General features: G+C 26.6%; 1 protein-coding gene across 1 annotated transcript; it reads right to left on the minus strand.

Annotated features, from left to right (window-relative positions):
* Positions 1-1,809, minus strand: LOC123217441 (transcription factor RAX2). Its single transcript, XM_044638478.1, has 3 exons — positions 1,487-1,809; positions 1,262-1,391; positions 1-946 (listed from the first exon to the last, which is right to left on the minus strand). The coding sequence occupies exons 1-3, from the start codon at positions 1,620-1,622 to the stop codon at positions 256-258; spliced, it is 957 nt and encodes a 318-aa protein (XP_044494413.1). The 5' UTR covers positions 1,623-1,809; the 3' UTR covers positions 1-255.
* Positions 1,810-10,174: the final 8,365 nt, after the last annotated feature.

The raw sequence follows: 10,174 nt of genomic DNA on the forward strand, positions 1-10,174 counted from the left end.
TTGATAAAACGGATTTAGTGAGCTTAAATTTGTAACAGGCAAATTCATACATCATTTCCCAAAAAGAAATGCACAAAATAAAACAATATTTTTTGGCCATTTACTGTCAGAAAAAAAAAATGTTGTTTCGTCGAGAACACCAAAGTCATACATACAATCTGAATCTAAATTTGAAACTTAAATTCAACGATCTCTGTGATTTTACCCACAGCCAGCACCATCATCACCATCCATCAGTCGTTCAGCCGTACAGATTTAACTGCAAAACAAAATGCTATTATTGTTGCAACTACTAGTACTGACAAGTTGCTTGATCTCCTCAAGTCCATAGTCCATAAGTGGCGTTTCATCCCAACCCCCATTAATATTCGGCTTCTGCTCATGACTCCAACTCCCATTTGTGTTATAAAAACAATTCTGCAAACCCATTTGAACGGTATCACCATTCCCTCTACAGCCATAATCATACTCTAATTCTTTGGTGGCATCTGAAGAGCTGCAACTGGCGGCCACTTGATCGTTTCCAAACATCAAGCCGCTATCTTTCACTTGATAATGCTGGATAGGACTCAACAAATTACTCTCTTGGGGAGCCTGGAGAATGTTTGAGCCGGCAGTGATGCAAGAATTGCTGCTCAATAGACTGTTTGAGAATGAATTTGGTTGATCAAGAACGGTGAACCTTGTGGCCTGGGTGGTGTAATAAGAGTTGTTGTTGGCATATGATATTGTTGATGATGGTGGTGAAAGTTGTGGTGATGGAGACGCTGATGGGGATGATGATGTTTGAAGAAGAGATGAAAAGGTAGCAGCTTGTTGATGATGAGGTAAATTTCTTTGAGATTGATTAGCCATGCCCATGAGCTTCTTCTTCAGCTTGGTGTTCCAGTAGTTTTTTATATCATTATCAGTCCTCCCAGGCAACTGAGATGCTATTATTGACCACCTGCAATTTCGTGTGAAGAAGAACATGTTCCATGAGAAGAAATCTAACTCAGCTTTTTCTGGAAAAACAATATTATGCTTATCCATTCTGAATATACAAATAATTACACATTTATGGATACTATCATTTAATTGGATGTTACATTTGTGTACTCAAAATAAGAAGCTGTAACTCATGAATACAAAAATCTAAACTAGTCATGCATGAAAAGTTACAACTATAAAAAATTACAACTTTCAGATCAATTTCCGTAGAGAAAGACAAACCTTGTTCGTGTAAGAAAGATGATGAATAATATATAGAGTAAATTAATACCTGCTCCCAATGTTACGAAAGAGAGTGTAAATTATCCTATCTTCATCATCAGAGAATTCTCCATGCTTAATGTTGGGTCTGAGATAGTTAAGCCATCTCAGCCTGCAACTTTTCCCACATCTCTTTAAACCTGCAGATCATCAGCACAAACAAATTAAAACTCATAGATCAATACAGAAAGCAAGCGACCCTAAACATCTTTCGTTTAAACAGATGAAACAATACCAGCTTTCTGTGGGAAAGCAATCCAGTTTCCTCCAGTGCCATGTTTCTCTATATACTCCTTCAACTTGGCATCTTCTTCAGGTGACCATGGCCCTTTCTTCACATTCGCCTTGTCACAACAAGGAGCTCTACCCATGATCTTAGGTATTTTCGCTGAGAAAGCAAGAGAGACGAGCTTCTTCCTGGAAAGACCCGATGGGTTGTGTTTTATTGTGTCTGTGGAACCAAAAAAACTTGGTGTTTGGACAGAAGGGAAAATAGAATAAAGTGGAAATCTAATACAAGTCAAAGAGCAGGCTTCTTCAAATTTCAAGCACAACTCTTTTATATAATAATTTGATTATCAGATTGTAGAGAAGTTTCCAACATAACAATATTATATTAATTATATCGGCATGCTAGCCAGCAGTTAGGGTTGGATAAGCACCGGCCTGGGTTTGAACATCTTTTGTTTTGAATTCGGTTCAAATAGAAAATTATCTGATTCAAATTTATCAAGCTAAAATTAAGTTTGATTCAAATAATAAGTGATTTAATTTAATTTGATTTGAGTTCAATTTAATTTTATAGTTCGAATTTGTAGTTAATTGATAAAACGATATCATTTTATCTAAATAATATTCAAAATTACTTATTCAAGTCATAAATTCAAATCAAACCGAGTCATAAATTTGAACTACCAATTTGAACTATAAATTCGAATAGAATCGAGCCACGAATTCAAACTACTTATTTGAACTATAAATTCAAACCGAATATCTCTTAACTCGAATTCGGTTTGGTTTAAAAAATGAGTCAAATATTTTAGCTCAAATTCAAATTAAACGAATTTAGCTTGAATTCAAATTAAATGAATTTGAATTCGACTGAATTAAGCTAAATCAGCTTTCGAGACTAAATTAGTTCGGATCATATCCAGACCTAGCATCAAGGACGTTACTTTTACCCTCTCTAGTTTTAAACAAAATTAAGCCAAAAAAATATCATCTTCTCAAACAATGAAATTAATTTATCCTAGATAATAGTTTGGATAGTAATAGAAAGATATTTTATATGTTAAAAAATAAATTTAAATTTTTTTAATAATATTTTAAAAATAAACTTGATCTTTCATTTAAAGTTTTATTTGTTCAATATAAGAAAACTCTGACAATTCGATGCCATCTCTAATAATATTTTTTGTAAGTGCCATTAGTGTTTTCAAGGCAGTATCTTACCAAATTGTCAAAAAGATGTAGCATAATTTCCAAATCCTTTAACCGAACAAGCCATTTTCAAACCAAAGATTAATTCCAATTAAGGAACCTTTGGAAATTTCGGGCAGCGACAAGAAAATGTTTAATCTTCGTTTGATATTCATTAATTATAAATGACTAAATCTGCATGGTTGATTTGAAACTTTGTATTGTATGCTTCGTGGCACAAAGGCAAAGTCTTTTTTGGCCATAAATCAATCACTAATGACTATCCCCTTTGAATAGAAGTCTAATCACGGAAGTTCTAGCCGAGCCTGCGTGTTCTAATTGGCTTCCTCAGAGTAGTCTGATCTGATTTAATAGAATCAGCAGCGTCCCTCTCAACCACTGACAACTTTGTCATTGTTGTTAAAATTGCTACGTATTTGGTAATTTTATTCCATTGAAATACGAAATTTATACGAATTTACATTGCAAAATTCAATAGTTGATCAAGATATGTTAAAAATAGAAAAGTGAGAACAAGACAAGTAATTTTTTACTTGTAATTCTTGTCTTGTAATTATGATTTTATCGTTGGCTGTTATTAGTTAAAGGGGTTTAAATTACAGGATTCGAAATATCAAGATGTTGACATTTTTTCAAAATCTTATGGTGGATTAAGTCTTTTTGTTAACAGTCAATGTGTAGAAAAAATAGAACCAAATACTTTTGAAAAGAGAGGACCCAATAATAAGCTTAACGCTAAACTATTCCTTCCCACCCAAGATTTGATGAAATTATTTTAAATTTGAAAAAATCTAATTTCTCATCTTGTGTTAAATTTTTTTACTATATTTGTAAAAAATTTTATAAAAATTATTGAGAAAATAAAAAAAAAAAAAAAAAACCTTAATCTAAGAAATACTTCATCCTTAAAATTTTACCAAATATTTTTTTACCTTAATTTATATTAATTTCAATTAAAATTAATAAAAAATTACTAGTACAAATCTAGGTATGAGTGTTAATAATGTATGATCATATATTTAGAGTAAACGATAATTATTTAAAATATTAGAGATATTAATAAATTTAAAAGATTTTTTATAATTTGAAAAAAGTTTGAGATATTTTTTATATTTTTAAAATTTTAATTTACCCTTTAATAATTTCAAAAGTTACCAATATACTTCAAAAGAATTAAACAAAACCACAAGAAATTAAGGATATAAATATCATAATATAAATTATTAGAGTTATATTATCTTTTTAAAATATATGTGGTGAATATAATAATTTTTAAAACAAAATACTAATAAATTTTTAAAAAATGACATTTACACTCTCAATTAATATTAATTTGTCTAATAAAAATAACATAATGATCCTTTAACTATTAAATTTAACAATTAACTTTAGCAAATAAACAAAAAAATGGGGTTTTTTTTTTTAAATTAAAAGATAATAATGTATCCATCATTTCATAGAACATTGGTTGGAACATAGACATTTGGTCTAAGCTTAAACAGTAAGTCCAGTGTTTGGTCATGATGCAGGGCTTATACATATTTCTTTTTCAGTAGAAACATACACATAATTGATAATGACACAATTTAATAAGCAATAAATAAATCTATCTCCACAATTGGTCTACTGACATTGCATTATTGTCGCTTCAAATTTAATAAAGATAAAGCTAAACATGGAACGGCACACCAGATAAGACTAAACTAATCATTTATTCCATTTACTGCCACAATATTTGCGTGTTTAATTATTTACTAAACTTAATTATTATTTTATTTATCTCCAAAAATTATAATCAATACAAATGTCAATAGTAAAATAAATTAAACATGATTGGTCCACGTGTATTATATTTATATACACTCCACCCCACGTAAAAACAAAAAGTTATGTCATTGCTGACACTAAAATGGGTATTTTTTGCCATTTGTATAAATGTATATTATATTATTATATAGGTCAAATAACTATGTCCCACTCAAAGTTTGATGAAATGACTGTTTCAACCCGTTAAGTTTATTTTTTAATCTTATTTCGAAAATTATCATATTTACTTTCATATAATTTAAAATATACCATAACTCCAATAGTTTGTGATGCGATAGTTATGTCTCTTATTTATTGTATTATTATTTAATTCTTTTAGGTATAATAATCATTTTTAAAACTATTGAGGGACATATTAGCATTTTAAAAATATAAAAAAAAAAAACTCCTCAAACTTTTTCAAATAAAAAAGCTCTTAAAATTTTCATTGACACCCCTAATATTTTTAAAAAATTATTGTTTTCCTCAAACATTTAAATAGATGGAGGTGTAATGACAAGCAAATATATACACATCTATACATATCATCACACGATTGGGTATTATTTTATTTTTAATTTAAAATTATCTAATCACATGATGATATATATAAGTGTATATATATTTATGTATCCAAATTTGGTATATATAATTTTATTATTTTAATATATTTTTTTCATTTGGTATAACCTTGGATGAGAAATAGTCATTTGAGCTATTATATGGAGAGAGTTTTCACAAAGATAATTTATTGTGGTCCATAGTGTGGACATTTTTGCAGTAAATAAAAATTTGTGTCACAATCTTGCTTGAAATTTTCAACAACTTATGTTTATATTTTATTTTATAAGTTATTGAAATTTAATGCATGTTGCTTCGATGTCCTTGTTTCTTGCCCAACCACAGCACCATTTACAGGAGATAATTTTGACCTTTGTCAACCCTATCATCTTCTTTCTTTTTCTTAATTAATGTTGAAAATTGTTGTTGAATTATGACATTAAATGATCCCTTAGAAGATTCGTTTTACATTAATTTCAATAATGTGTAATATAAGTTCAAAGACAAGGAAAACGTGGTATTTTAAAATATTATATATATATATATATATATATATATATATATATTTAAATTGCCGAATTTAATAGACTTTTGACTTGGTTACTCTTGCAAAAGTCATTTTCAAAGGTTTTTGATAAAAAAGAAAATGTTCAAAAGAGCACATAGCCCTTAATTTGAATATATAATTTTTTAAAAAATCTTTTGAAACCAATTCATTAGTTGGATAAAGACAAATTATCTTCATCCAATAAAATAGATGAAGATAACTTTGTTTTTGTTTGATGAAATTGCTACGATTAAAAGGTTGATAGAAGAAGAAGAAAAAGACGATGGGAAGGTTGACTAACGACGAAAACAAATTCCAATTGTGAGAGAAAAAAGAAAAAAACTTTATGAGGGAAAAAATAAAATTTTCAAACCATGGGAAAAAAATTATTAGGTTTCTAAACCAAAAAAAAAAGATATAAATTTTTAGATATTTAAAATTTAGTAATAAAATAATGATTTTATCCTCACAATTAATAATTTTAGTTAAATTTAATAATTTATGGGTGAATATTTTAATTTTTAAAATCTCATAATGTGTATTTGAGATTGGGTTAAACCTTAGGTGGAAACAAAAACTTTGGCCTAAAATAAAAGTGGTTACTATGATTTGCATGTTACCGAAGGTGATGCATGTAATTGAAAGACAAATTATAATTGAACTTTAGAGATGCGGGAGAAAAGAGGGGAAGCGAAAGCCAGCTGTTTCAGTGGAGAAGATAATGTAAATAATGGCACATTATAATTTGTGCATCTTGATTTGATTTTTCAATTAAATATTTAAATAATATATAGTAATATAATTAAATAATTTTAAATAAATAATAAAATAATATTTAATTATATTATAATACTTAATCTAAAAACTTAATTAAATATTTAATGTTGGATGTACAAAATAATACATACTGTTTATTTGTACAATTTTATTGAATGGATTTTAATGGGATAAAATGATTAATCTGTAAAGATTTGGTCAAATAATTTGTTTGTTTCAATAAAATAATTTTTTTAGAACAAACCACTTTCCCACACCAACTTTGATCAAATAACAATTTTTATTCATAGAATTTAAAAAGTCCGTGTTTGGTTGACATCCACGCCCATTAAAAAAAATTATTTGATTTGATTTTAAATTATTATTTTATCTTTTTTCTAATAAAACTATCAAATTATATAATTTTGAAATTAATTATGTCAACTCTTTATCTTCATTGTCGCCAACCACTCTAGACAATACATCCTCTTATTTCAATAAATTTAAAACATTTTTTACTCTTTCAATAACAAAGATAAATCATCTCATTTTCCGGCATTGTGTAGAGTAAAATTCTTTCCAAAAATTGAATTTCCGTAATGAATTTCATTACCGCATTAGAGGAAAATTTTTATTTTTCCGTTTGGCCAAGTAATTAATTATAAACCAACTCTTATAATTATATAAAAACATTCTCAAACTCTACAAGACAAACAAATGTGGGAAACCCGATATCCAACAAATCAAAGGAGAAAAGATATTCGTTAGTAATTTGATAGTTTTACTCTCATTAAAGCATCCCCTGGCAAGTTTGACAATGGGAGAAGCACCTAAAAGCTACAACAAGAAGACAAACGTCTTTGCCTGCATTGACCCAAATTAATATTCTTATGCCTTGGTTAGTTAAACTAAGTTGTCCTTTATATCTACCAAAATCATTATTAAAAGTAGGTAAACCAAACCCTGTCTTGATAATTGGCTGGGTTTTTTTTTTTAATTTAAAAATTAATAATTGAATTATAATATGTGATTATATAGTAAGATATTAATTTATTTTTAATATAAAATTATTTAATTATTATTTATATATATAATTACATGTTAAAAATATTTATAATTTTATTATAACTTGTTATAATTAGAGTTGTTAAACCTATATTCCTACCATGTTCTTCAATTTCCTATGAAATAATAAATATGGTAATGATAAGATTTAATTCTTCTAAGTGTTATCTAGTGTTTGCGCAACCTCCACATATAAACAATATTTTTTAAATTTGATTAGTGATCAAATAAATTATCTTACTAATTTATGACTTAATCGGTTTAATTTATTATCAAATTATTATAAATTTTTTGAATGGTATCGAATATTTATTATATTTTTTAAATATAAAACATATTTAATATATAAAATATAATTTTAAATATATTAATTAAATAATTAACACTTCATTATATAAATAAAAAATTAATTATAAATTATTAAATTTAAATAATTTTTTTAGTTTAACGAATTATAGAATCAAATCAGATTATAAATTGATTTATAATTCAATTGATTTGATTCAATTTAAAAAACTCTACGTATAAGCTTTTAACATTTATTTCTTTAATTTATCAGGAGGCATAATAATTAAATAATTAAAATTTCAATTCATTAATTTTAACGAAATAGTAATATTTAAGTAGAGAAAATCAAATAATGATAATGCGTGAAGGTGGCAATCTTGTAATATTTTGAAAGCATAGGCCCAATTTCCCATAACTGGGATACGATAAGACAATAATAAAAAAAGTTCCACGTTATCAGTGATGTCAGGTGTGCGTATGAAATTGCGAAACGTTGCTGCTGTAGTGCTGACTATATTTATACCTGGAAGAAGCTGAAGCGGACAAGACAACCATGTGGATGATGTCGTGGTGATCAGATGGGCATGGGGAGCCCGTAAAAGGTGGGACCAAAGAGGAAGTTTGGGACCGTCAATCCTATCTATCGATCAGTCAATGAAATCATGTACGATCTTGATTTTTGTGCTTGGAAGAAGTAGACGTTTACACTTGTGTGGGGTTGGTAGCGTAACGGTGGTTGATTCCGGCACCATTGACCAAGCCCTTTCTACGGTGTCGGTAAAGTTGGCCGTATTGCGTTTGCGTATTAAATTATGAATTTTAAATCAAAATAATATATATATGTAAATTCTATATTTTAAGATAAATTATATTAAATTTCTATTTTTAAAAGTTGGAATTGAAAATAAATACATTTTATTTTTTCTCTGGGAAATTATACCTCTAACTCATTTTCATATATTTCCATATTCACTCCACATCTATTAGAGTATTCTTTTTCTATTTTACAAATTTGTTTGAATATTGATTTATCGATGATTCAAAGAGAAGAGATTTAAGTTTTGATGTTGGAAATATATGATTTGTATCAAAACTGATTTTCAACACTTTATTATCCGTGAGCATATTGAAAAAAAAATGAAGGATGAGAATGAAGAAGAATATATATTTGAGATGATTTTAGGATCTAGTTTTTAAATCGATTCCGACTTTTTAATAGGTGAAACTAGAATTAGAATTGAAACCGATTATTCTACAAAAATTAGAATTGCAATCTATTTTAGATAATTCGGTTTCACATAAGAACTATAATTGAAAGTCAAATGCCCAACAATTTGGATTTCAATGTGGGTATTTTACTCCCTATATTTGACCATTTTTATAAAGGATAATTTTATGCTGTTCAAAGAGGAGTGTTGGCCAAGTAAATTTACAAAACCCTTGTTAGCAAAAAAAATTCATATATCTCTCTTAGATTAAAGAAAAAGTCTAATAACCCCTTATTCAACCATTTTTTCTTTTGATCCAAACATGAATTCAACCTTTTTTTTTTCTTGTTAAAACATGGATTCAACTAACTTTTTTGGCCACAGCATAGTATTTACAAGTGACACTTCTGATTTTCTTTTTCTTTTTTTGGGTTTTTTGGTCTCCATAATGTCTTAATTGAAAATGATTGTTTTCATTTTTCTATTCAATTTAGTTGCCCAAAAAGGTAGAAAATTGGAAAAGGTTCAACATTTCTAAATTTAAAAAAACAAAAAATATGAACCCGCCAAACATTCTTTGTTTAGTTTGCCTATTATTTTATAATTTTATGTGAAAAATATAAAATTTAAAAGAATCTACATTTGATACAAATGAAACCTTGAATTCAAGAGAATCACCCAAAAAAAAAAAAAAAAACCCAAAATCACAAAAGTCAATCTTATCAAATATTATCTTTTTTAAAATTAGTGTGTTGTAGAGTTTTTGTTGCATGAAAGTAGTAGGTTGAAAGAAAAGAAAAGTGAGAGAATTAAAAATTGTTTTGTCAATAAAATTAGTTAATAATGGAATAATATTTTATTATAAAAAAATAAAAAATTATCATAAAAATAATTATTTATAAGACTACTACATATAAAATATTATTGTATGTGATAAAATTTGGTATATATAAATAATTATTATATTTTGTTTGATGTAATAAAATAATACTAAAATCTTATTTTAGTATTATATGTCTTAAATATTATTAAGTATATTTATTTTAAAATATATTTTATATTACTTATTATATTAATTGAAATGAAAATGTATTTATTTCAAAAAATTAATATCTAAAATAAAATTATTATAAAAATAAGATTATTTTGATTATTTTTTAATTTTTAAGTTGATATAGTGATATGATTATTTTTATCATTTTAATATTAATATTAAAAGATTATTAAATTTTTTATTAAATAATAAATTAAA

Source organism: Mangifera indica, chromosome 1, assembly GCF_011075055.1.
Source record: "Mangifera indica cultivar Alphonso chromosome 1, CATAS_Mindica_2.1, whole genome shotgun sequence".
Classification (NCBI taxonomy): domain Eukaryota; kingdom Viridiplantae; phylum Streptophyta; class Magnoliopsida; order Sapindales; family Anacardiaceae; genus Mangifera; species Mangifera indica.

Coding starts and splice junctions, on each gene's coding strand:
- LOC123217441 (XM_044638478.1), bottom strand. CDS start 1,622: ATGGGTAGAGCTCCTTGTTGTGACAAGGCGAATGTGAAGAAAGGGCCA. Junction 1,392..1,486: donor TGCTTTCCCACAGAAAGCTG/GTATTGTTTCAT, acceptor GATGATCTGCAG/GTTTAAAGAGATGTGGGAAA. Junction 947..1,261: donor TTTCGTAACATTGGGAGCAG/GTATTAATTTAC, acceptor ACGAAATTGCAG/GTGGTCAATAATAGCATCTC.